Source organism: Pelodiscus sinensis, chromosome 4 (assembly GCF_049634645.1).
Source record: "Pelodiscus sinensis isolate JC-2024 chromosome 4, ASM4963464v1, whole genome shotgun sequence".
In the NCBI taxonomy this organism is placed as follows: Eukaryota; Metazoa; Chordata; order Testudines; family Trionychidae; genus Pelodiscus; species Pelodiscus sinensis.
Genome location: NC_134714.1, coordinates 83225525 through 83252807, shown reverse-complemented (window position 1 = coordinate 83252807; position 27283 = coordinate 83225525). Strand labels below are relative to the sequence as shown.

General features: G+C 45.3%; 1 protein-coding gene across 2 annotated transcripts in view; it reads right to left on the bottom strand.

Annotated features, from left to right (window-relative positions):
- Positions 1-4485: 4485 nt before the first annotated feature.
- Positions 4486-27283, bottom strand: part of CRY2 (cryptochrome circadian regulator 2) — a 40560-nt gene continuing 17762 nt past the window's right edge. The window contains exons 3-12 of one of the 2 annotated variants that reach the window (XM_075927583.1): positions 22355-22497; positions 19439-19623; positions 13488-13576; positions 11854-11994; positions 10955-11266; positions 8786-8937; positions 8413-8615; positions 7797-7886; positions 7129-7270; positions 4486-6610 (exon numbers count right to left, since the gene is read on the bottom strand). In XM_075927583.1, coding sequence (XP_075783698.1) covers positions 7131-7270; positions 7797-7886; positions 8413-8615; positions 8786-8937; positions 10955-11266; positions 11854-11994; positions 13488-13576; positions 19439-19623; positions 22355-22497 — 1455 coding nt within the window. In that variant the 3' untranslated portion in view covers positions 4486-6610; positions 7129-7130. The remainder of the gene's footprint in view (positions 6611-7128; positions 7271-7796; positions 7887-8412; positions 8616-8785; positions 8938-10954; positions 11267-11853; positions 11995-13487; positions 13577-19438; positions 19624-22354; positions 22498-27283) is intronic. The other variant, XM_075927584.1, reaches the window with a different exon arrangement.

The window sequence follows — 27283 nt, the reverse complement described above, 5'->3', positions numbered from 1 at the left end:
GCAGGACCAAATACTGTCTAGACCATCCCTGATAGACATTTATCTAACCTATTCTTAAATATCGCCAGAGAAGGAGATTCCACAACCTCCCTGGGCAATTTATTCCAGTGTTTTGACTACGCTGACAGTTAGGAACTTTTTCCTAATGTCCAACCTAAACCTCCCTTGCTGCAGTTTAAGCCCATTGCTTCTTGTTCTACCCTCAGAGGCCAAGATGAACAAATTTTTTCTTTCATGACACACTTTTAGATACCTGATAAAGGTATCTAAAAGTCTACCAGTGTAGACATAGCCTTTGTGTTTTGTTGCTGATTCTGGCCTCCAAAAAGTGGCCCATAATTCCCAATCAGCTGCTCTGGTCAGCAGTTTGAAGTCTGCTGCCCTCAGCCAGGTGACCAGCTACCCACCCCAATTTAAATCCCATTTCCTGCTGGCTGGCTTTTCAGTGTGAGGTCATTGGAGAGTATAGCAACTGATTTCACCACGATTGTTGAAGTATTTAATGTAATGCACGAAACACAGGACTGACCTTACAAATCATGGTGTCCTACACAGCCTGAGGACCTGATGAGGTTGAGATAGATTAGGACCTTGGAGCTCCCTCTGGGGTAGCCAAGTGTGTCTGGCAGCCAGGAACTGGTCTCCACTGCTGACAGACATAGCCAGTCTGAGAAAACACTTTCCAGGGATCAGGAAGAAGGGGATGAGACACTGGGTAAGTAGGGATACCAATTCAGATTTTGTTAGGGGGAGGCTGACTGTGCATGCCATGATGGGCCGGGGGGGGGGGGGGGGAAGAAGGGGAAGAGACTGAGGACAGAGCCTTCAGCAGTGTTATTGACTATGCTCAATACAAGCCAACAACCAAATGGGGGTGGGTGGGAACCCCATCTGCCCTCCCCCCGACCCCCAAGCATCATCTTTATCCAGGGGCTACTAGTGTCCCGGAAAACTCGTTTTCGGCAGATAGCTTAGTCAGCTGACAGGTTCACTGTATTTAATTCCTATATAAAAAAGGAAAATTAAATGAATATTAGACCCACTCAGCTCTAACACTCAGATATTCTGACATCTTGTGGCAAGTCACTTAAGGGACATTGGTTAGCCTTATATTTTTAATGTATATTCTTACTTTGTTACTAACTCTGTGGAGAGAGACAGACCTCATCAGGACTCCTGGACTTTATCTCAGCTCTAGAAGGGGACTAGGGTCTAGTGGGTTACAGCAGGGGGGCAGATACATTTCAGCTCTAAATAAGAACATCAGAATGGCATACTGCGTCAGACCAAAGGTCCTCCTAGCCCATGACCAATGCCAGGTGTTTCAGAAAGAATAAATAGAAGAGGCAATCATTATGATCCATCCCATCACCCATTCCCGGTTTCAAAATCCTGTGTCCAGCAATCCCCCTCATTACTTTTCACTCTCTGGGAGTCCTCATTTTCCCTGTACACTCCATCCCAACTTTGTTTATACCTGGACTTACACATATTTGTGAATTGTAACTCTTTGCCAGCACCTCCCGTATTGTGTTTCAGTGCACTGTTTTCTTACAAATAAAGGCACGCTTTTTTAATGGTTGTACACTTTTATTTTGTTAATTTCACAGACTGATCACTGCAATCCCAAATGCAGGCTTTAAAGGCATGGTCCTGGCTATAGCTTGCATTGGATGGGAAGGGCAGCCTGGAAGCAAGTGTAATGAAGACGTCCACCTGGCTGACAAATTGCTGCGGTATAGGGAGATTCAGGGCCAGTGGTGGTGGCAAGCTTAGGCTGGGAACCAGAGGAAGCAAAGATCTGCAGACTTGCCATGTTGTATTGGTGCAGCAGGTGGCACCATAGCGCTGTGCTTGAGGTTTCCTCTGTTCCCCAAGAAGCTTAGTTTTGCCTCTTGGGTCATGTTGGTACCAGATGGCCTTGGGTGCCTTCTGGTCTGGTGCTCTGGGTGCCATCAGTACACCAGGGCAGTTTTTTTCAGTGAATCATGCTGTGGCAAAGAATGAGATTGCTTTTTTTGTAGCTTTTGTAGGACCTGGGTCCTCAGCATAAGAGGACCCCATATATGAGGGCTGGCCAAGAGATCCTCGACTTGGGGTTGGAAGATTCTTAGATTTTTCTCATCCTCACTGAGTCTCTTTCATTTCTTTTCTGCAATGCATCTTCTTCTTCCCCACTAGGCAGTGGCCACAGTGTACATGGCTAACTGTCACCTGTACTGAAAGATTACAGGACAGAGTGCTCGAAACCTGGATAGCTAGGCACATCTGAGAGACTAATCTGAATAAAGAATGAGAATTGTCCCTGTGTAATGCCTCCACAGCAACTCTGCGCCTTTGAGGTAGGGGGAAAAAGGATACTTTTAAAAAAATGAGAACAGAATTTAAGTGAAATACATTAATCAAGTAACTGAGCAACTGGCAGTAGATTAGAGCAGGGGTCTCAAATTCATGGTCTGAAGGCCATCGGCAGCCCGAGCAGTTCCATAATCTGGTTTATGCACAAATGCTGGTATGACAGTCCCTGCATCCCCACGGGGGGGGGGGGGGGGGGGGGGGGAGGGGGAGGCGGTATCTTCCCCCAAGTCCAGCCTCTGTTCCACCCTTCCCTCCCGCCCCCCCAATCACACCTCTTCCCTCAAACCTCCTCCCTGTAAAGAAGTGGTTTTGGGGAGTACAGGGTGGACTAGCACATGGTGGCAACAGGGGTCAGCCCCCTCCCCCTTTACTGGAGCAGCAGGAGCTGTGGTGAAGCAGAGCACTGCAGAAGACTCTGCTCTGCCATCATTGCTCAAGCTGATGCAGTCACTGCTTTTCACCACAGTGGCAGGAAGTAGAGCACTCCAGCTTGGGCTGGCTTGGAAGATGGTGGTAGATCAGAGCAGGCTGCTGCATAGGTCCAGCTCATCTAAGGCCCCGCAGGCTCATCTGAGTTTGGGGGATTGTCCCATCCATAGGACATTTGGAGTAGCTGCTGTGGAGCCCCTCACAAAGCACAGAGCTTGGCAGGTGCACCAAATTGCCTATGGTTGGGATGACTCTGCAAACACCTCCTGTGGGCTACAGGGTCGTGACAGCAGCAGCAGCAGTTGGAAGCCGCTCTGCTACATTACCAGTGGTGGTGCTATGTGATCTGGAGGAGGGGAAGGAGTTAAATTACCCGGAGGTAGCAGGCAGAATTGGGGTGGGGAGGCTCATGGGCTGGCAGGAAGGGTTGGGAAATGCATGGAGACCCCTCCTCCAGAGCCTTACCAGACAGGGATGCCCTCTGGCCCACTAGGATTTGGAGTGACACTCGTCCTAGGGTGAACTGAGTTTGCAACCCCTGGATTAGAGGCATGTGACAGCTGATATGGGCACTGCTGTTGTTCCAACAAGCTAAAGGCGGTAGAGAAGGAACTGGGTAATGGTTGGCTGTGTGCACAGGGTAACTTCTTGGAGTAGTAAGAGATGGCTGCCATGTGTGCATGGCCAACCGGGGTACTGCTACCACAAAAATCTCCAGCTAGAAGCACATAGCACCAAACCACTGAAAGTGAAACACCCAGAGGGACATGTTCCGAAAAACATAGGATTTAACAGACCCTCATCTCCCACCTTAATTAAAAATAAAAATATGGTGTTATACTGGCATACTCTCGATTCAAGGATGAACTCTACCACAGATTCACATATGGGTCCTGAAATGAATCAGGAATCTGTGATTGGAACTATAGATCCCCGTGCAGTAGATACAGACATTTCCTGGCAGGCCAGCTCCCCTCCCCCCCAGGGAAATTTACTTCTCTCTTCAGCTTCAGGGCAAAGTGTTTCCCCTCAAAGCAGGTCACTGCATGATGGATGATGGGGCGCCATTGAGGCCGATTGATAGCTTGCTCCTCCAAACTTGTGATAGCCACATCAGTTTTCTTGAGATATGCTTTTCAGTACATCTTTGTAGTGCTTCCTCTTCTCTCACATGATGAGAGATCCTGTGGTAGTTAAAGAGCTTGTTTTGGGATATGAGAGTCTGGAACTGACACACAATGTCCATCCTAGCAGAGATGGTGCATGGTCAGAGCTGTTAGGATGAGTGACACTAATGTTCTTTGCTTTCAACCCCCATTATCTGATGAAATGGGTAGTCTCCGTTCTTCCCATGCCATTCTTCCCATGTGGAAACACCTCCTAAGACTGAAAAATCATTACTCTGTCACGACCTAAAATAAACAGTGTACTTTGCCTCTCTCCTTCCTTCATATTTATATCTTCTCAGATTGAGAGTTCTTCAAAGCAGAGTGTCTGCCTTGTATAGACTGCACCTAGCAAACTGTGGGTGCTCCATGTGCCAGAATACAAATACTGGGGATAACAGAGAACCATACACATTCCCCTCTGCACACATTCACAAAGCTTTGCAATAGACCACTTGAAGATTTTCTGACCCAGCATAGAAAGACCCTCCAACACACCTGACTCACTTGAAATAAGTGAAAACACAGCAAGTAGAGGGTTAAAGACATTTATAAAACAATATTTACAGACAGACGATTGTATACGCATGAAACTGTCCATATGACAGAAGTCACATTTTCTGAATGCTAAGTGTACAAAGTGCATTTCTTTCCCCTTCTCTGCACCAGAAGATGGGGTCCTATCCTGCCCCTAGCCCCTATGCTACCAGACTATAGAGCCGCCCTGCCATGGTAAGGATTTGGAGACATCCCCCAGTTACGCTGGATAATTGGGTTATTCTTAAATCCTCTCTAGAGGATATTAGTATGGAAAAATACACACCAAAACAAGGTTAGGAGGGGAGACTCACTGCTTGGAAAGTCTGGTCAATAGATTCCACTGGAAAGGGAAATCTGGGGTCAATGCCCTAGTGTTGTTAGTAGGAGGGAAAGGTTATTTAGCTGGTGTTTATAAACTAACTCTTGGCTCTGACATACTGCCCCATCTCCCAGTAACTGTAAACCTTTCAAATGCCCCTGAATCAGTTGCTATTTATAACCCCAGCATCATTTAAACTTCAAAGTCTGGGTCCCAAAACTGAATCCAAATCCATTGAAGATGAGAAATTGTCTTCTGTTATGGTAAGGGAACAGGTTATCAGTAGGTGAGATTGTGAGTGAACCTAGGCAGCTGTTTCTGCTAGGGCCTATGTCTATGCCACACAGATATAGACTGTTAATTTAGATGGCAAACAAATGTTGTGCCAAGCACAGACACTGGAGACAATTCCTTGTGATGGCTGCAGAAACAGAGGCTCCTCTACTCTATTCCACCCATAATCTGGGGGGCAGCCTGAGGGCCTGTCAGCGCCTTCATGAAAGACGAACAAGACCAGGGGATGTATAATTAACAGCCTGTATGTGCTACAAAGCTGTCAGGTTAGAATACAAGCACTGAATGCTGTGAGGACAGAGGGAGAGGATGCGGTGCAGGGTATAAGGTCATAGGGTTACACAATGCAGAAACAAACAAAAAAACCAGATACAAATGCACTGCAACCTACAGGAAGGGGAGCGGACGTCCACAAAGAATGGGCTATAGAGCCCAAGGAAGACTCACGTATAGGAGCTGCCCAACAGCCCAGCCTCATTCTAGTGGCACATTCACTCCATATCAGACACTGCATGGGCTCCACACCAGACATTGCTCACTCTGTTTGAAAGGGCCTCTTCTTAGGGAAGGAAAACGTGCAGAAAGGGTAGATACCACAGCTTAGTAGATCCAGAATGGGGTTCCTCACCAGGTACAGCCTTCTCTGCTACTCAGAGGGGCAAATATTTGAGAGAAAGCTTCATCTACGATCAACGCAAAGGCTTATTCTCAGAAGAGTCACCCTTCTCTTGAAATTTCCCCTCAAGAGGGCCCCAGAGAGGAAAAAGCCAGTTTTCAGCTGCCTATTCTAGACATCTGCCCCATTTGGACAATGGCAGGGTCACAATCAGGCACTGGTTTGAATGTTTAAGACTCACTGAGCAGATAAGTACTTCCTGGTCCATGGAGGGTGGTCATGGCTATGGCAGTACTGATGTCTCATTCCTGCAGCTTCATCCTTTTCCAAATCCCCCTACTTTGCTGACAGTCATATAGAAGGACATTTCATCATGCTCTGGGGCTGGAGTTGTTTGAACAGATGCCTTGGGAGCACCCTAATGCCATACAGGCAGGAGAAAGGACTTATTTTGGGGTGAAAGACATCTCGCTGCCTGCTATTTAATAGTTAAGGTGGGTGTATAGTTCTTCTGAGACATGCAGATACTGCTTCCTGTAATTAGGCAGCAAATGGACCCATGTATGAGACAAATGGAAAGGAAGAAGATACACCTGGGAGTGAATGAAAAACTCTTGCCACCTCCAATCTGGGCAGATTCCAGGCTTGGCTAAGAAAGAGGTTTAGGTCCCAGGGCTTCTGTATTGCCACTGAGCCAAAATGTACCCAAACACAAGTGACGCAATATCCCTGTGGGGCAGCCATCAGACTTACACATTCATTCCCCTTTCCCCTCCCATTTTCAGCTGTTGCTCAAAAGCTCTGATCCCTTTGGGAGCAGCACCCATCCACTGTTGTGGCGAACACTCCAGAACCCCAACTCTTCCCTTGCGATTCGCCCATCTCTGGCTGCAGGAAAAAGAGAGAAAGGAGGATTTAGGTATCAGTACTCTTTCCAGAACTAGAGCTAGAACAGCAGCACTTCTCTCCAACATTTTAAGAGGACAACAAGGAACAGCCCATTGCCCCAACAAAAGATGTGCTTCTCTCCCTCTCAGCCTGCAACATTTGGAGCAGATTGGGACCAGGCAGTGAAGTCTGATTCTGTAGGACAGCTAGGTCCTGTCAGAAGGGAGCAACACCCTGTAGAACAGGTCCATAGAATAAGGGCAGTCTGTTTCCTAAATTAATAATGCTGCTGCCCTCTGCTGGTCAGCTGTGCTAAAACCTTGCCAAACAACGTGGTGACAGACAGAAGAGAGCCACTGAGGCTAACTGGCAGTATAATAGGGCCTATCAAACTACAGCAACACAAGTTTTAAATTTTTAAACTACTGACACCATTTCAAGTTGGGTACCAAAAGAAATAGACTGAGGAGGATTACAGCCCTGCAGTCATCCCATAGTAAAACCATGGGGCTACTCACATTCACAAGTTCTTGCTGGGGATCTCTGAAATGTGCAGACCCGTCACTTTGGCCCGTTTGTACAGCTCTTCAGCACATAGCTCCTCTATTCCCTCATGTTTACGTTTTGGAGAGGTCTGACCACAATGCAACAGCCTCTGTGCTGCAAGAGGGAGAGGAGAGTCACTGCAATATTTCCTCTGGCCCTGGAGTTTCTCACATTTACTGCTTTAGGCACCTTTGTGCTGAGACAGCAGAGGAAAAGGAGAGCCTGCAATGCCAAAGCAAAAGGAAGTGCAGCCACAACCTCACTTCACTTTTCTCTGACACAAATATTAATGCCAACAGGATACGGAGTCTCAAATTCCAGCTCAGCTCAAACACCAGAGTCTAACTGCACTACACTAACGGGCTAGTTTTATAAAAAAAAGTTTCCATCTCCCCTCTTCATGTCCTATGTATCTAGACAGGTTCCATCCAATTGTGGCACATGACGACAGAAACCACCACCAACTAGAGTTCTGTTGGCTTTTTAGGAAGAACTTTTGGGAACTCCCAGCAAGTCCAAATGAAAGTAAGATCTATTCCAGTCTAGCCACACACTTGTTCCTAGCTGTCCTTTCTAACCAGCAATGGGCACCAAGTATCCATTAACTTATCTAGGTAATTTATTAACAGCTCCTGCTCACCTGTAGTGGTGCTGCTGCCCTGGCCTGCAGTTGAGTCTGTGACTGGGTTGCTGAGATCTTCCACACAGGAAGGGACTGATGCCAATAAACCTGGGAAAGAGAATGATCACTGAGACAGCCGCTGAGGAACAGGCTCTTGTTTTTCATGGGGAGCTCAGAACAACCTATGTGCAAACAGTTAGTGGTGCCCCAGTGTTGACAAAAGACTAGGCTTGATTTAAAGCTCAGTTGGCACAATGCTTGCTGGGGAGCCAAGTCTTGGCCCCCATGATGATCATTCTTACTTGGATCTTATGCATGGGCTTTAGGAGTGAAGCACAGGTTCTCTGGTCCCTAACAGGCTTCCACCCATTTTCGATCTCCTGAGAGCTGTTCCCAACCTTCAAAACTTGACATACTGACGTGCTCATGGTCTTGTCGCATTTCCAGGGAAAACCATGTGCCCTTTGAGAAACTTTCAGCAGAAGTCACTTCCTCTTGCAAAAATCTGATCGGAGCGCAACTGCTATTTGCTGTATTATGAATCCCCCTCCCATCCCAGTCATTTTATCTCCTTCAATTGATACAGAGTTAAAATGCACAATACAGTAAGTGCCTCATAGCACCTGATACTTACAGAGGCCTCTGTAGCGTGACAGCTGCTGGTAGATCTGTTTCATGCGTTCAATGTTTAGCCGGCTGGTCTCTGCATGATTCACCATGGGTTTGGGGTAGTCCACCCCAATGATGCACTTGGCTGCCTTCTGCACTGACTCAGGGGCATTCCAGGGCTCGTAGATGTACCGTGAGGGGAAGCCCTTTAACTTGGGCAAGTATCGCCTGAAGCACAAATAAAAAGATACTCTGAATAAGGAGTCAGTGTAATAGTCACAAAGAGTTCATATGTATGGTATAAGTCAAAAGTCAGCCACCAGGCAGACAGATTGTGCAGCTATGTCTCACTGGCATGACTAGGATGTATATGAGAAGCACCCACCCATATTACTCACCTAACATAGTCACCACTGGGGTCTGTGCGACGCCCAAAACCCACAGGGCAGTAGCAGTGGAAGAACTGTTGGAAAAAAGCACTGCACGAAAGCCACATCCAGCTGCCAGCATTCACACTGAAATCTGCATCCAGCAGCAATTCATCAAACACCTGCAGCAATCAGAGAGAAAGCTGGTCAGGGAACCAATCGCTTAAGGAAAGCCTCAGCAGCAGAGAACACTAGAAGATTGCCTCAGATGCTAAATATCAGCTTGTCACGACACAGATCTTAGTAAATGGAACAGGAGCAGAAATGCAGACACCTGACCAGATAATCTTTACATCGAACCATTCCCAATGCAAAGCCCTGCCTGATCATGTTATTTTGCAAACATTACAGTTAGCTCCTGCTGCTGTAGACTCTGTTGTACAGTTTTACTGCAAGATTTGGACATCACACCTGTACTTGGAAGTGTAAAGAAAGTAAGCAAAATAGATCTTGAAGGAACAGAGCAAGTCTGTGTAGATCAAAAGTCAACAAGTGCTTTTCCTTCTAGGTATAACATTATCCATCCCCCACTCTGAGCCAAAGCAGGGTTTTAGTAATAACCCACTGAATTCCTGTCTATTTTGTTTTCTTGAAGTTCTGTATTCCAATGTCAGTGATCCATTGGAGTTTTCAGCACCTTGGGGCAAGTATCTCACTACTTCCACTTTCAGCAATGAACATATTGGGTGGATTCAAGGCTCTCTGACCTTTTTTTTAATATGTCCAATAGGTGAGTTTTTTAGCTCTTTCCTTGGAAGACCTCTAGACTCAGATTGCACATTCAGGGAGCTTACCTTGACCAGCAACAAGGAAAAATGCCCAGTAATATCCAAACACAATGGAACTGACAGACACAGTTGGGCTGGGAATGCTTTATAATAGCCCATATCAACCAACAGATCCCATTTAAATGTATTTAGGGTAACAGCAGTCCAGGCAGAAAGATGACAACTTCTAAGGCAAGCAAAGCTAGCGAGATCATCCTATCTTCCACACTACTTTACGTGCCAAATGATTGCCAGGACAGTACAGGTTGAACCTCTCAAATCCAGCATTCCCTGATCCAGCAACATCCAGCCAAGTTTCCCGTGGTCCCATAAAGTTTGTTTACAGCCACCAGTCCTGGCTCTCCACATTTTGTGCTATTATTTTTTCTCTAACTTACCCCTCAATGTCTTCAAGGGCCCAGTAAACAGTGGAAGCGTAAACAGTGGTAAAGCTGATAGTGTTCCCTCTAAGATTTTCCATCCATGAGTGGAGTGAGTTGTCTTGTGCGCTGATATTGAGGTCATGGGTGCTTGTTTGGATGTGTGCCACCATTGGCGCTGCTCCCCGAGAGTCTCTCCTCCAGTGTCCAGGGTTTGCAAGGAGTGGGAGGCTTGGGCAGCAATGTGGGAAGCCAGAGGGCAGTGAGAGGGTGGAGTAGGAGTGCAGGGGGGTGGGGGTGGAGAAGAGAGAGACAGGGATGCAGTGGGCCCCAGTCCCTGAAGCAGCCACACTGCAGTGCTGGCTCCAGCTCCAGCTCCAGCTGCTTCTTTGGCCTAGAGGGAACTTAGTATGTAACCAAGTCAGTGACAGAAAATGTCTATAAGGATAGTTCCTGATAATTAGCTATTGGGGGGGGGGGTACCTTTAAGTAAGCACAAAGAATATCTGCCCTTCAGCCACAAGAACCCCCTGACTTGATTCATTCTAGTTTTGTAGGTTGGCTGGAAGATAGTAAAATATTCAGAGCAAGTAGTTGTGAAACTGTCCCTTAATCCTCATTTGCTGAGGGACAGCTTCCTGCTTCTTCCACCTCTAGCACTTTATAATTTCCAATTGAACTCAGTATATTCATAGAACAAACATACCAATAATAGGTCTACTTACATTATTACAGAGCAGCTAATTTTGTTACACTTATAAAAAAAACTTCTTACATTTTTAAACAGTCTTCCCCATTTTTGCAGCAGAGGTAGGCAGGTCTCAAATTCTGGTGTGCACCTGCCAGGTGCATACCTTAGAGGGAACCCTGGTCAGGTCCCAAAGATGCTGGATTAGAGAGATTTAACCTATACTGCAATCCCTGCAGAATGTGCCAACAGGAATTTGCCTATCATGTGCTCTGTTGCTTAATTCTGGAAGTGTCAGACTTACCCTGACTCCAGACTCCCAGCTGATCCAGAGATCACCCCTGGTCAGGAAGCAGGCCACAGCATGCCTGGCTAGGTGGTGAATCCAGCCTTCCTGTTTTAGTTGGGTCATGATAGCATCAATCCAAGGGAAGCCTGTTTTGCCCTCTGCCCATTTTGCCAAGGCTTCAGGATTCCTGTCCCATGGAATCTGAATGCAGATTGGGTTCCCTTCCATACGGTCAAATTTGGGATTGTTGGTGGCTGCCGTATAGAAAAATTCCCGCCAGAGGAGCTGCCCATATAGGGAGAGTGGTGGTGTGTTGTTTCGCTTTACCTGTAGAAGAAGAGATGCAGGGGCAAAGAGAGATTAGACTTTCCCAGCTCCTGCACCTGCGTAACTTAGCTCAGCCCATCTTCCGCCCCAGCACTACAGGCAATTTCCACTCAGGGACCAAAACTATCTGCAACATTTGGAATCATAAAGCTATCCTCTGAACCGCCCTTTCCCAGAAACTCAACTCATTGGGGCAGAACATCCTTGTTTTTAAGCTAGTGTGATATGTTGAAAGAATTGGTCTGTCCAGAACGAAAGAACAAGCATTAAGTTAATCTAGAGCTAATGATTGTGAGAACTCAGGCTTTAGAATCCAAATAGCTACATTTAAAACCTAATTAGGTCTACAAGAGTCACCATTTGTGAATGTTGCCCCCTCCCCAATATAGGCAACTCTATTTAAAGAGCTGAGCGCTGCTTCATAGCCAGGAGAATTAAAGGCAGGGGAAGGAGGAAATGTCAATCTGCAGCTTCTAGTGTCAGAAACATAATATGACAGAGCTGCAAGGGAATTAACACAACCCATGTGCTCAGAACCAGCCTGTTTCTTGGTCTGCCTGCTCTGGATGAATCCCCCACCTTCTCACCTTTTTGTACAGCTCCCAGAGGCGGTAGTAGAACAAGCGGCAGGACAAACAGCCGAAACGCAGGTATGGACTGAGCCCTGTGGGGCTTGCCAACAGGGAGTTGGCATTCATCCTTGGCCTTTCATAATTTGCAACCCAAGCCTAAAAGCATTTGGAAAAGAGAATGGGTTTCAGAAATGCAGCATTCCAAGGAGTAGGTTCCAACTATCTCCAATAGGTTCACTAAAGTGCATCAACTCCAACAGTACTGTACTGAACTTGCTTCAAACATTTGTTGGAGAGGTCTCAGGCTGACCATTTCAGCACTCCCACAGCAGTGAGAGGCACACAAATCACTTTCTATTCAAAGGGAATTTGATCTAGTCATGTTTATCTTGGAGGGGTTATTAGCTCTTGTCTGCTGAGTAGGTCTGGGCCTAGGACCTCGCAAAAGTACAGCCAATTCTGAGCTACAGGAAGAGAGATTTTAACTGTCTCCCTTATTAATGCAGTAGGTGACTCCAGAAGGAAAGACTATGAACACTGAAAATGGCATAACAAAGCTGAAACTAAACACTGACTGCAGAGTATTATACTGAAGTTTTATTCCCTCCTCTATGCAGCATGGCAGGATGCAAGATGAGAACTGCACAACTACCATCAAGAAAGATGGACATTAGACACACAACTTAGCCATGTCTGACTGAGTAATTTTATCTTGTATTGTCACCAGTATCACCTAATATTTTTACTGTTCTAATTTGTTTGTGTGAAGCAAAAAAACCCCCGACAGAGTCAGCAGAAAGTGTCTAGGTATTATGATGAGTGGTTCAAAGTATAATGTAGCATGTGTTGTACTAACAATCCTCACATATTCTACCTAGAAAAAGCCCGTTTGTTTGCCCTGTTGGTGCATCTGCACAAATGTCTCCAAATGAAAAACTAAAAAGGAGATGGTAAACAATAGGGATGTGAACCTTTAACCAATTAACCCAGTAAGCCTCACCCTTACAGTTAACTAGTGACCCTGCAGGATGTACAATGGACAAGGGTGTTCCAGTGCGCCCCTGTCCCCCAACAGTCTCATTTAACTGGTAATTGGTTAAACATAACATTTAACCAGTTAAATAATTAAATGGGATTTTACATGCCTAGCAGGCAGTTTGTAGCTAGTATTGTACCTTGGTCGAAGGTGCTCTTCACCTATGCTATCCTAGACAGAACAGGCTCAATAACCTTACAATCACAGAACCATAGAGCTGGAAGAGACCTCAGAAGGTCATCAAGTCCAGCCCCCTGCTCTAGGCAGGACCAATCCCAATTAAATCAACCCGGCCAGGGCTTTGTCAAGCAGAGACCTTCTTGCTCCGAGGGAGCTGAAACACCAGAATTGCTCAGTGAGTGAATTCCACTCCTAAGTACATGTACATCAGTACACGTCTACCACAGCTAGAGTCCTTTTAAGCCTAGAAGTGGGGAGGGCACACTCTCTATGCCACCCCACCAAGCTGGGTCCTATAGAGACATTTCCATCAACACAGAACTGTATCTACTGCTACAAACAGCAGAAATGAGAGTGACAACTAGGGTTGGTATTTTTCAACCAGAGGCCTCAGCATGCAGAAGGTATCATTTTCTGAAAGGAGGTTAGTTACCTTTCTTTCCAAATGCTTATCCAGCCGGGCTAAGGCCTCTGTCTCACCTCCTTTCCAAACTGCTGGGGCAAGGCCATCTGTGGGGAAACCTGAGAACAACAAACAGGGTGGTAAGGTTGGAAGCCAACACTACGCAAAGGGCCCAATAGAGTTCAAGCAGCAACAATATCAGGCTAGAGAAAGATGGCTCCTGAATTCTCTGAACATCTGGTTTATTGTTGCTAGCCTGATCCTTATAGAGCAAAGCAAGCATAACTTCTCTCAAACCCCAGTAGAGAAGCCTGTCGCCAAATTAAGTTCTTTAGTCAGCATTCTTGGGGCACTCCACCATCATTCATACGCAAACCCTATCAATGTAAAGCCATCATCTTCAGGATCAATACCAAAGAAACAGAACAGCCAGCAGGGGGCATGCTATATTAATTCAGATGGATTATATGTACCAAACAGTTGAAGATGCTGACAATTATAATTAAAAAAGTTAAGGGGTACAATGGGTTAAATTTAGATAGGGGCATAAAATGCAACAAGAAGTTCCATACTGTAAGAATGTGAGACAATAAGGAAAGTGTAGGTTCTCTTAACGGGGAAGGACAGCAAACACCTGATGACATCAAGAAAGCTGAAGCGTGTATCTATTTTATTTCAGTCTTCACTAAAAAGATTAACAGTGACACAATAACACTATTAACAACAAGGGGAAAGAAACAAACCAGATTAGGGAAGAACAGGCTAAAGAGCACAGAAAAATTGCATGTATTCAAATGGTGGGACCTAATGAAATGTATCCTAGGTACATAAAAAACTAGCTGAAGCAATCTCAGAACCTTTAGCAATTATAGTTGAGAACTCCTGCAGGATAGATGAGGTCCCAGAAGATTGCATAATGGCAAACATAGCTACCTGTCTTTAAAAAGATGAACAAAGAGGAGATGGGGAATTACAGACTAGTCAGTCAGTCTAAATTTATTATGTGGAAAGATACCGAAACAAATTATTAAACAATCAATTTGTAAGCACTTGGAGGATATCACCATTATAAGAAACAGGTAGCACGAAGCTGTCAAGAACAAAACCATGCCAAACTAACCTAATTTCCATAAGGCAGGCTTACTTGCTTAGTGGACAGCAGGAAAGCTGTGATAGATTTTGAATTATGTAAGATTTTTGACAGTACTACATGAAATTTCATAAGCAAAGTAAGGAAATAAGGTTTATATGAAGTAACTACTTTGATTGAGGTCTTATAGTAATCAATGGTTCACTGTCAAACTGAGAGAGCATATCTAGTGAGATCCTGTAGCAGTTGGATGCTATTCATATATTTTCATTAATGATTTGGACAACAGAACAGAAAATATGCTTGTAAAGTTTACAGACAATATGATGCCTGGGAAGCAAGCACTTTGGAGGACAGGATGACTGGATGAGAATTCACAAGGATCCTGACAAATTTAAAAAGTGGCCTGAAATCAACAAAGTGCCATTCAATAAAGTCATAGAATCATAGAATAATAGGACTGGAAGGGACCTCGAGAGGTCATCGAGTCCAGCCCCCCACCCTCAAGGCAGGACCAAGCTCCTTGTGCAAGTCAAGTGCAAAGAAAAAAAAACAGTCAAATGTGCAACTATAAAATGGAAAATAATTGGCTAGGTTGGTGGTACTGCTTAAAGAGCCCTAAGATTATAGTGGATCACAAGCTGAATATGAGTAAATGTGATACCATTGTGAAAAAGGCTGATGGGGGTGTATTAACAGGAGTGCTCTATGTAAGCCATGGAAAGTAACTGTGCTGTTCTATTGAGCATTGGTGAGGCCTCAGCTGAAGTACTGTGTCCAATTGTGGGCACCATACTTTAGGAAAAATATGGTCAAACTGGAAAAAGTCCAGAGAAGAGCAACAAAAATAAGATTTAGAAAGCCTGATTTATGAGGAGAGGTAAGAATCCAAGCACTTTTAGCCTTGAGAAAAGGACACTGAATAGGGACCAGAAAACAGTTGGCATACATGTTAAGTGCTGTAATAAAGAGGGTCATCATTCTCCATGTCCACTGAAGGTAGAACAAGTACTAATGGGGGTAATCTGCAGCAAGGGATATTACAGGTTTTTCCTAATATGTAACATTAACAGCAGGGATAATTAGGGTTGTCAGGTGTCCGGTTTTGAACCTGACAGTCCCAGTATTTGAGCTTTCTGTCCGGGAAACAAATTGAGAAAAATACTGGACGTATAAATGTCCAGTATTCTCTAATTAAGTTTTTATTATTATCATGAGTATCAGTACGTAGTTGCATACTGCCTGGCTGGCAGACGCTCATATTGCATGAGCGTGTCTACCAGCCAGGCAGTATGCAACTACACAGTAGAGAGGAGGGGGGTGGGGCTGGATGGAATCCTGGGGCCAGACTCGCCTGTGCATCCTGCTGTGACCATGTGTGGGACCCCGGGATCTGCATGCACCCGGGCCAGCCCTGCTCTCCGCCAGCCAGTTCCCACTTCTCCTGCTTCTCCCCGCCCCCCCCAGGCCAGCCCCACTCCCCAGCGCCCGGTTCCTCCCCGGCTGGCCCCACTCCCCCCCCAGACCCCGCTTCCGGGCAGCTGGCTCCCCCCTCGCCCCAGCCAGCCCTGTTCCCCCCAACCTCCTCCTGGCCAGCCCTGCTTCCCAGCATCTGGTGTCCCCCCCCCCGATCGGAGATCAAGTGTGTCCGGTATTTTTTAAAACCATCTGGTAACCATAAGGATAATTAAGCTCTGGACTAGGCTTTCTAACTGTGGGTTGGAACCCCAAAGTGGGTCACAACCCCATTTTAATGGGATCACCAGTGCTGGCTTAGATTTGCTGGCACTTGGCCCTGGGCACCAGGTCTCAGGTTACAGGGCCTGAAATTCTTGGGCTGTAATCCTTTCCCCTCCTAAGGCAGGGTGGTGGGGCTTGTACAGACTCAGGCTTTGGGAGTGATGTAGTAATTTTTGTTGTCAGAAGGAGGTTGTAGCACAATGAAATTTGAGAACCCCCAGTCTAGACTGCAATATCACAGGGTGCTGACTTTATAACTTTAAGGTCCCTTCCAGCCCTACATTTCTATGATTTTATAATCCAGTCACTCTCCAACATTAGAGTTTTAAAGAAGTTTTGGGATTTGTTGTATAGAAATCTCACTCTGCTTAGCACTATGGTAAACACACTATTAGAAATCCCTCTTTTCATTAAAGACTAGAATTACCCAGCCTGTTGTGATAGTTGATATATACTCTGTTGGCTTGGTGAGGGAAGCAAAAGCAGACCTGGCTGCCATCTTGCCCATGAAAGACCTGCTGCTGCAACAGTTGTATCCTCACTGCTCCGCTCCCACCTTGTGCCATCTATGCACACCATGCACTCACACCTGCTGGAGAGCAGCGTGGAGCCACTGGAGACCATCATCCAGGGGCCGGCAAGCTGGATCCTGGCCAGCCTGCCCAGACCTGCTGGCCGGACTTCCTGTACTTCTGGTGAGGTGCGGCCGCCATTCCACACTCGCTCATGGGCCGCTAACTTATTCCCTGTTTGGAGCAGCATCTGACTGTCACATGGGAATGACTGTTATACTAAACAAACTCAGCTACAGACACTGGAGCTGGGGTCCCTGCTCTGCAGGCAGAGCTCTGTCCGAGTGGGATAAGCCTAGGAGGGAGGGGACTGGACTACTCTCTATTCCCTCGTGGCCTGGCCAGGGGAATGGGCAAACCTGACCCAGCATTGTCCCCAGCTTCAGAGGAAGGTGTGGCTAGGAGACTGGGAGCTGACCTCTGGGGGAGCGCACTGGCTGCTGGCCTCACCTGCAGGTTCTACAGAATAGTCAAGTAACCGAAAAGAATTCATGAGGTTACTCAACTATTCAATTAACCGCTATTTAACATTCCTACTCAATATTGCCAGCTACAGGAAGCCCCAGCTTGAGAACAGTCCCAGTCAGGTTAATCCACATACATGCAAGATGCATACAATCCCAAACAGAGAGCAACCTGAACATAACTGAGGCTGTAGAAGGTTAGCCACCTTGGTAACTGCCACAGCATGAAATGAAATACTCCTGTCTCCTGACTGGGGTTTGTAATACTCTTAATGGAGCATACACTGTTTCCAAACACAGAGCTTGGTACTCCCGTCCAGGCAGACAGACGAAATGACTGTCTGCCCCCTGCAAATTCGAAGTGGTATTTGATGTCGGGTCATTGTTATAAGTGGAATAACACAATTCATTTGGCTAATCTGGGATGAGTGAGCCTTTCTGGGTAACATGAATGCTGAAAAGGAGATGGGGGAGGAAAAGTGCTTCTGCCTTCCTGAAAAAAATCCAGTTACTTCTCCAGAAAGAAGAGCATGGGACTGAGATGGTTACTATATGGACAGCTCCATGCAGGTGTTTGTACTGTGATGAGCTGTCTGTAGGACCCTCACAATCAGTGTTTTTAATCAGCATCTCAGCAAAATAAGTTATATTGGCAAACCCCACATTTGCCTGGCTTCTGCTTCCAGCCCCACTCTTATTTTTCCATTCCACATAATCCCTGCTTTTCTTCCACTTCCAGCACTCACTTGGCTCTTCATCATCTCCTTCCTCTTCTCAGAGAGCCAGGCTCCCCATCTCTCACTATCCAGAATCCACCTTCCTTTTACTGACCCTACTTTCCTCTCTAGCCTCCCCACCCTCCCAAAGCTAGCACCCTGCACCTCAACACCAGCCTGGAACCCCCTCCTGTGCCCAAATTCCTTCTAGTTGAAAGCTTCAGCAGAACCAGTTTTCCTGTGGAACTGGACTTGGGCTTTAAAATGCAGTTTGTGTGCAGGGTTTTCCTGCAATGAGGTGGATAGGCAGGCAGGCAGGCAGGCACATTATACTCTGAATCTCCCCCAGCATGACTAACCAGGAACCCCTCCCTTCTCCTTTCATGGAGCCCCTGGGGAGAACAGTACTGGGACTGTAGTGATCAGTCACAGGTATTCACACTTCTCCACCAGGGAGAAGGGCTATTGCAATAAGGATGCAAAGTAATTAAGGGGCTGGACAGTCAGGTCTCAGCTGAGCTCCTTTGGCACTAGAAGATATGCTAACCTTAGACAACTTTGGCATTTGCTTAAAGTGCTGCTTTCTCCTGCCTCATTACCATTGGGATACTGCTGCCCCTTTCCCATGCTATTGGCTCCTCTGTTTTTGCTATTCCTCACCTCTCCCCTTCTCTTGGAGCTCTTAATTTTCATCCTACCTGTTGCTGCTGACTATCCCTGCCCTTTCATCTCTTTGTCCCTGCTATCAATCATTCCAACGCGTGGGAATCAAAGGAACCACGACCTCTTGCCTGCTACTGTAGGTAGCATAGGGGTGCAGTATAAGTGAACTAGTCTTTATTATTGTATTATAATAGATCTCCTATTAATTGCTTTTGCATTGCTTTGCGTTGCATTAATTGCTTTAGAATGTATAGTAATTGTTTTTAAGGCTTGTGAAACTTAACTATGTTAACTGCTTAAAGCTTGCAAGTAAGAAAGAAAGTGATTAAATTTCCCTTGAGTGTCCTGCTTTCCCTTGCATGTAAAATAAACCAAACCACACAACACTGAGAGGGACGAAGAAGCAGAGGATTCAGTGGGTCAGGACTGAGCAGCACTAGGTGGGACACAGGGCTGAAAAAGCAGGCAAAGGATAGCAGGTCACATTGAGAGGTATCAACAAAGCTGAGGGAAGAAAAGAGAAATTTGCACTAGAAACAAGCACAACACAGGCAGACAGTCAGTCAGTGGCTCATTTTCTCAAACGGCATGACTCACTGAGTATAAATGTAGCTCCCAAATCTGCAAGTCTACTCAGGTCAGACAAACAATGAAACCATTTTGGAAGCATTTCAGCTAGCAGAAACACTTTAATAGAGCTCTGACTGGTCAAGCCCTCTCAGCCCTGGATACATACCCAGCTCCTCCAGAGATGGGACTCCGTATGTGTCGTCATGATTATCCTGGATCTCAGACTTGCACTTCTCCATCTGCTGGCTTGTTATGCTGCTCACTGGCTTCTTGGGAAGCTCCATGCGGCTAATGATGGTCTGGAAACGCTTGTAGGTGAGAGGTGGTTTGTGGCCATTCAGCTCGATTATTCTAGACACACAGGCCCAGGAGACAGAGTTAGAAAACAACTTTATTCTTATAGGAGGGGTGAGGAAGAACACAAACACCAGCCTCCTTGGACTCCAGGTATTTTCTCTGCATAGAGAAATTCCAGACAGATTTGCCCTCCTCCATTTGGGCCTACCCGTAAGCAAGGTATTAATATTAATCTCCATGCTAACCCCACTTCCAGGAAAGACATGCATCAGCCCCCATGCCATGGCTTGAAACCAGAAAAATCCAAGCCCCTAACCAAACTGAGAAAGACAAGTCAAACTATTTTCTATTGATCCCTCAGATGATAAATCCTAGTATATTTGCCCCCATCTCTTTCTTCACTAGATAGCAAAATCCAAGCTATTATAATTTCAGTGCTCCCCACTCATCTTTGAAAAATCCTAGACTGTGCTTGTTTTTGTTTCCTCCAAACTAAAAAAAAAAAAAATCCCAGTCTGTCTGTCACATCTCTCTCCTCCAGCCCCACAGAAGGGATACTAGTATGTCACTCCTCTCCTTTCCTGGGAATAGAAAGATCCCCATCATATGATCACAAGCAATTCTGCAACATACTTAGTACGCCATTTACTTTTTAGTGTTTTAACCCATTTCAGTTCAAACCTGGAGCACAAATTGCAAGGTAGCCACAACTCCCTTCTATCTTCCTAAGCAACAACAATCTGCCCAAGTTACTACTGGGGAATAAAATGTGATGCCACCCAGAACAGCTCTCTCCCTCCCCTGGGGAAAGAGCTGAAAAGAATTTTAAGAAAATAATGTGGCAGAGTCTCAGAGTAGAAGCAAGGGCATTTTTCTTCAGCACTGTCTAACACAGTACCAAGAGCAGAAGAATTAATAGGAAAGCAGGGAATACTCAGACTTCCAGGTTTATATAAAGCAGCAACAACCAAGTCAGCAATCCTGCAAGAGCATTTACAGCAGCTGCATTCCTCCCCACCCTGACAGTCAACAACTTATGCAAGAGGCTGAGCTTGGAGCATATTGTTTCAGGAGAGGCCACATGCCTCCCTTCCTTCTCCCCTCCCATCATCTGCACGTGTACTGGGGAGGAGCTCCATGCTAGCCTGGGGCCTTCACAGAGGAGCTAGTCACATGTGATACTGTGTGACCCATCTTCCAAGCTCTACAGCAGCCAGAAGGCAGGAAGCTGCTTCCTAATTAGTCTAGCTGCTGCTGGGATCTAGGTCATAAATAAATCTCTCATGCATAGGGGAGAGGAACAGAGAGCTTTTTAAAGGAAGAGCATTAAAGAGAGGTTTGTAACAGAGACTCCCACTATTCCTAATTATTTCTTCATGTAGATAAGGTAAAGATACAAGGTATGTCTACACTGCCCACATTGCAGCACAACTGTGGCAGCACTGTGATGTGGACAGTGTAGTCACACTTTATTGCCAGAAAGAGCTCTCCTGGGGTGCATCTACATAGCACCTGAAACGCAAAATAAGATACTCAAAATAAAATTGGTGTATTTCAAAATAGCTTATTTTGTCATTTGGCGCGGCCTAAGCAGCGCCAAATTTTGAAATACAGGCGGCCCCCAACTTGCAACACAATTGGTTCCCAGGCCATCCCTTACTCTTCGTACAATGAGGTTTACAGGGATGGCAAAATAGTTGACGCGTTCAAAAGATGTGGGGTAGCTATTTCAGGATACCATGATACCTCTCATCCCACGAGGCATAACGGGGCAGTCAACAAAGGCTTTTGATGTTGCCAAGGTATGTGAAATTCTCCATGACTTGGGTGTCCTCAAATCAAGATTATATATTACAAAAAAAAATCTGATTCAGCCACTTACTGTTGGCTTGATGCAGGAGCTGCCAGGTTAAATTGTATAGCCTATGCTATAATAGGGGCTCACACAAGATTATAATACTCTCTGTTAGATCACTTTGTAGATTTTCATTGATTGGGGTTAGGGAGAAACTGGCCTGGGGTTAGGGAGAAACTCCCAGTGTGACCATCTGTAAGTCTGGATTATGAAAGATTTAGATCCCAGGGAACAGAAAGCAGGGAGACTCACCTGGAGGAAGAAAATGACCAGCCATCAAACAGCGTTGACTTAATGTGGCCCATGTTATTGTCTTACAGTAAGCCCCTATTATAGCATAGGTCATAAAATTTAACCTGGCAGCTCCTCCATCAAGCCAACAGTATGTGGCTGAAATCAGATGTCTTTAAAAAAAAAAAAAAAGATCTAATCTTGATTTGAGGACACCAAGTCATGGAGAATTTCACATACATTGGCAACATTATAACCCTTAATGTCAAAATTGTATTTTATTCCAAGTTGAATTTTTCTGACTTGAGCCTTCATTTTTGGAACTAATCAAGTCTGAAGGCTACCCTATTTCAGGCTTCTCAGTTAGAAAGGGCAAAATAAGGGGGCATCACTGCATACAGCAGTCCACACTAGAAATACTCAATGATGATAGAAGAGAACAGAGTATAATGGGAGAGATGTTTCTTCAATGCCAACATTCATCACCATCAGCACTTTGAGATACTCTTGTAAAAGGCATGATTAAGTGAAATGTAATCCCTACCATCCTCATCTGTGCTCACATGCAAATTGTGCTTTAAATAGTTGCCAAATTATATGGATCAGGGGACCAAACCCTTCTTCAGACACTAGCTTTCCTACAATCCTTCTCAGACAGCACAATATGAGCCCTGTTTGTGCAGTATAGCTACCTCTTACCTATCCAGGTCATAGAGAGTGTGAGAATTCTCTATCACCACCTCTACACCAGCTTCCTTGGCCAGTTTGATGATAGCTGCATCTCTCTCCTTTCCAAATGGTTCAGAATCATATTCAAAGGTAAGACGGGTCACTCCCCATTCCTGTGAAAAACACAAAACAAAAGTTGTCATTATAGATACCAGATCCTTAGAAGCTAGGATGGTCACTGAAAGAATGACAAAGATGCCATAAGGTCATGCCAATGAGGCCTTGAGATTTTACTTTACAGGATGCTAGGACATGATGAAAGATACCATGGAGGGCGCCCTGTGGACAGATGTGGCAACAATACACATGGAATAAAGAATCAGGGATATGTGCTATCACCTCTATAAAAAGGTCTGGATAAGAATCTTAGCATTATACTAACTCATGTTACTAAACTCCAGGATTATAGACATTTAAGAACCTCTTTCCTCTCTCCTCCCTAATACATATTCTTTGTCTGCACTGCTCTCAGTTTGATACCACTCCAATGCTGAAATATTAGGGTTACAAATTGCAAGGGAAATGCTCAAAAATAGCTTAAAACTTATACTGAAAAACGGCCAAGGAGTTTAAGACAAAAATGTAGGTTCTGAAGTAAAGTTTTTCCAAAATCCCCTTGAGGCCACCACACAAGAGTTTTTCAAGCTTTGGGAGCCGCAGATGCTAGGCCAGGCAGAAACTCCACTTCCAACTTATTGCTGGAACGGGAGTTCTGGGTCTCTGCTAGCAATGTTATGTGCCACCAGAGGTGTGGCCTGAAAGAACAGATGTGAACTGGAGGAAAGCAGGCTTTGCTACAAAATCTGCAGAGGTGCTATTTCAGATTTCAATGGAAGAAGCAATTTTCAGTGATGTTCCAGGGATTAAAAGACATCTAGCCCAAATCTGAGTGGCACTGTGATGCCATGGGCCAGGTTGGAATGCCACTCAAATCTGCCCAAGTTACCTTTCAGGCAGCAATGTCACTTAAATTTGGCCTGGCCCCTACTCTGTAGCATGACAAGAGGTGGAACCAGATCAAATGTGAGTGGTGCCACGACCCCCTTGTAGTAGGTCAAGTTGCCAACCACCAGTGCTTTGCAAAGTGTTTTTGTACTGATTTAGTAAAGGGATGTCCCTTATAACACAGGGACATTAGCAACTCTTCACTGGAGGAAGGAGAAATCAGAACAAGAGGGACTGGGTTTCTTCCCAGAATAGCACAGGAAGATGCTGGAATCCAGACTTGGAGCATTCATTCTCCAAATAGTGGTACTGTTTTTGCCTTATCCAAGATATGAACCTGGCAATATATCAGACAACACACACCTGTATAACACTTTACAGACTGCATGAACTTGGCTCTGAAATACACAGACCTGAGAAGAATTGGGCAACTGCACTGCCAATTTCAACCCTTTTCAGAACATGATATGCTCTCTGAATCCACAGCGTTCATTTGTTGAGAAATCTAGGCTATCAGAAGGGAGTTAGTGTTTTCCACTGTAATACTCCGGATGGCACTGTCAAACACTAACCAAATGTGTGGGCTGCAGGAAACACTCTGAGCAAAACCAAAGTGCCAAGGGGGGGGGGGGGGGGGCTTAAAAAAGTCCCAAATAGGCGGCTTCAAATTAACATGGGGTCACATTTTCTCATTGAAATGGCATGGGATGTCCTTCCCCTTATGCTCTAGAGATCCAGTCAATTCTGAATAAGTTTGGGAGGCTTTTCCTTTTCCTGAACAAGAGCTGAGGGTTGAGTGCAGCCAGCAACATAAGCACAATGCAACAAGAAGAGTTTTGCAATCTTGCATACAATTACATAGATACAATGATGCTGAGGTGGGGGAAATGTTAATGGTTAACTGTTAAGGCCTGGGCCGCAGGCAGGGGCTGCTCTGGCTGGTCAGAGCAGCCCCTGCCTGCCTCCTCTTCAATGGGTTAAATGGTCAGACAGTATGTTTAACCGATTAACCAATTAAATGGGATTTTATTTCCCTAGCTCATAGCAGGAAACAAGTGTTTCTTCCTCAAAAATAAGTCCTGTTTAGACTGCCTCCTTGGCTGCTACCATTGTTGGAACTGTATGCTTAAAAACTGGTTTGTAAGAACAACATAAAAACCATTCTTAGAAATGCAATGGGGCAACACATTTCAAAGTCAATATCCACTCCCTTTCAGCTTCAAACTTCCTGGCTATTATTTGCCTTTCCCCAAACTAAGAAATATACAATTGACAAAACACACTATCCAATGGTTTTAAAAGTCCTTCAAAGCCAGTTCTCTCCCCCATATTGGAACTTGATTTGTCAAATCAGATTTAATTATACAATTGTTTAACAAGGGACAATGTCACTGGGTCACACACAAAATACAGGTTCGATTTAAAAGAACATGTATGTACAGGGAAAGAGGGAAAACATTTTATTGTGACAGACTAGTTGAAAAATTCTGAATGTTGGCAGGTTTTTAGTGTAGGAAAGCTGAAAACAATGGCTAGTGACTACGCTAATAAAAAGGCAACAGAACATAGATGACTAGAAACCAAGAAAACTGATAATTTTCAAAATACAAAGAAGTAGTTAGAAATTTCAAATGCAGTTTCCATCTTCCCTATAAGTGGTAAGGAAGCATTTCAGATTTATATTACACAATATTTCTATAAAAAAGTCCCCCCAAGCCATTTTGCTGCCTTGATGCCTTCTAAAGATATAATCTCAAAAATATTGAATTCCAAAAGACAATTTAAGTACAAGCAATCAACCAGTATATCTGGTGTCTGAATATGGCACGTACTGAAGCCAAATACACACAAATACAAAAATTAACCAGAGACCCTAACAATCTACATCAGGCATATTAGGGGACTCTTATTGAACTGTGACTTACCACAAGGTAGCAGTGACCACTGGGTTTGGTTTTGTGCAGAAGGTCAAACTCCCGATGACTAGTTAGAAGAAAGACGGTGTTTTTAAAAACCAGATACCTTGTGGTAGTGACAAAGCAGCAGAGCAAACTGCATATTAGGAATGTTAGATAGCACGCAACTAAATAGTAATGTAACCGCATGAAAATTTAGTGGGCTATCAAAGGCAGCAGCATGGGGTGGTAGGCAGGAGCCAATCCATGAGGGGAACCAGTTTAAAAACTGGCTTCCTGCGCAGACTGGCTCCCGCTCCATGCTGCTAACTCTGAAATGGAAGTGGCAGGCCTGTCCATGAGTCCGAGCTCCCTGCAGACAGAGGCTTCTCTGTGGGATGCTGGAGAAGCCTCTGTAAGCGGCAAGAAGCTGGGGACAAAGGCAGCCTCCCCGGCTTTCAAATTGGCTCCCTATGTACTGACTTCTGTCTCCCACACCTCTGTAGGAGGCAGCGAGGGAAGGGACAGGTGGGTCCACGGAGCCAGCATGTGCTGGGAACCTGCTTGAAAGCCGGCTCTCCACATGTTTTGTCTCCTGCCTGCCTCCCTCAACCTCTCTGCTTACTGCCTCTAATAGAGGCAGCAACGCGGTGGGGAGGGAGAGTGGATCCGGTGCTCATGGGAAGCCAGCTCCTCATGGGCACTGGCTCCCGCATCACCCCAATACCTGTTTCTGCCTCTGATACAGAGACAGCGGGGAGGGAGGAGGGGGAAGAAAGTGTGTGTAGTCAACTAGATTAACCAATAAACCTGAGCTTATCAGTTAATCATGTATTCATCTACATGTTGACATCCCTACTGCATGCACCATCTTCTACTGAAGCAAACATTCTTTTTAGCCTAAATCTCCACAAGGGCCTCTCTACCAACAGTAGAGATATTTGAAGCTGTAGTGCAGACACTGCAGTTGTATTACTATTGTGCCACCTAGCTTTATTCTAAGCAGCATCGGACAACATGGCATGAACACCTGAGTCCTGTTTAGACTGCCTCTGTGGTTGCTACCATTGTTGGAATTATATGCTTAAAATCAATTATAACTATGATCAAGTCTGCAGCTGCAGACAAGGCCCAAGAGTATGTGCTGCAAGCTTCAATTTCCCTCTTTCTAAACCCATTATATCCTCCTTCCCACTCCAGGGGTTGTCATTTGCACTCTTTATAAACAGTGACAGGCATTCATTTCCATGCTCTGCTTACCCTTACAAAACACACAATAGACAATATCTAATTCTCAGATGATCTAAAACCACCCCCTAAAGAAACCAAACGTAATTGTATATCCCTCTATTACAGTGTATCCCAATTTTATTTGGCCACAGAACCATTTCAGCTTGAAAGAATTTCAAGGAACCTCTAGGGTTGCCAGGGTAAAAATTATTGGGGGAGGGAGAGAGGACCTGCCAAGTCCCACCGCAATTTGTTGAGTAGAAAAAAGCTCTGTCTCTTTAAGGGGGGAGGGGGGGCGAGGCTGAGTGCTGAGTTCTCGTGGAACCCTTACTTTAGCTTCACCAATTGGGAAACACTGCTCTATTATATGCAGTGTTTGGGATTTAGATGTTTTCTGCAGAGCTACTGTCCCAAAACTCCTTAAAATCAAGTTTAAAAAAACTTCATAAACATTTATATTCATATGCAACATTTTATGTCTAAAATATCTGGCACTGTGTCTATCAACCAAGTCCAATTACTTAGCAACCATGGGCTATGGTGAAATTTAGGCTGACTCTTAAGTCTTCTGTTAACTGTATAGCTATTTTCTGAGCCCTGCTCAGAGGTTCAAAGCTCCTGCGCAAGCAGGGAGCTCAGCTGACCAGTGGAGAGAGGGGCATCTCCTAAGCAGCAGCTGAGAGGAGCTACCTGCTAGAACTAAGGAGCTACCAGAGCAGGCAAAGAAGGGAGATAAGGAGGGAATAAGTGGCTGGGGGAAGGGGAAGGAAGTAATTGGCTGAGGGGTAAATCAGAGGGGAGGGGAGTTTGGAGAGTCCCATCTGCATGA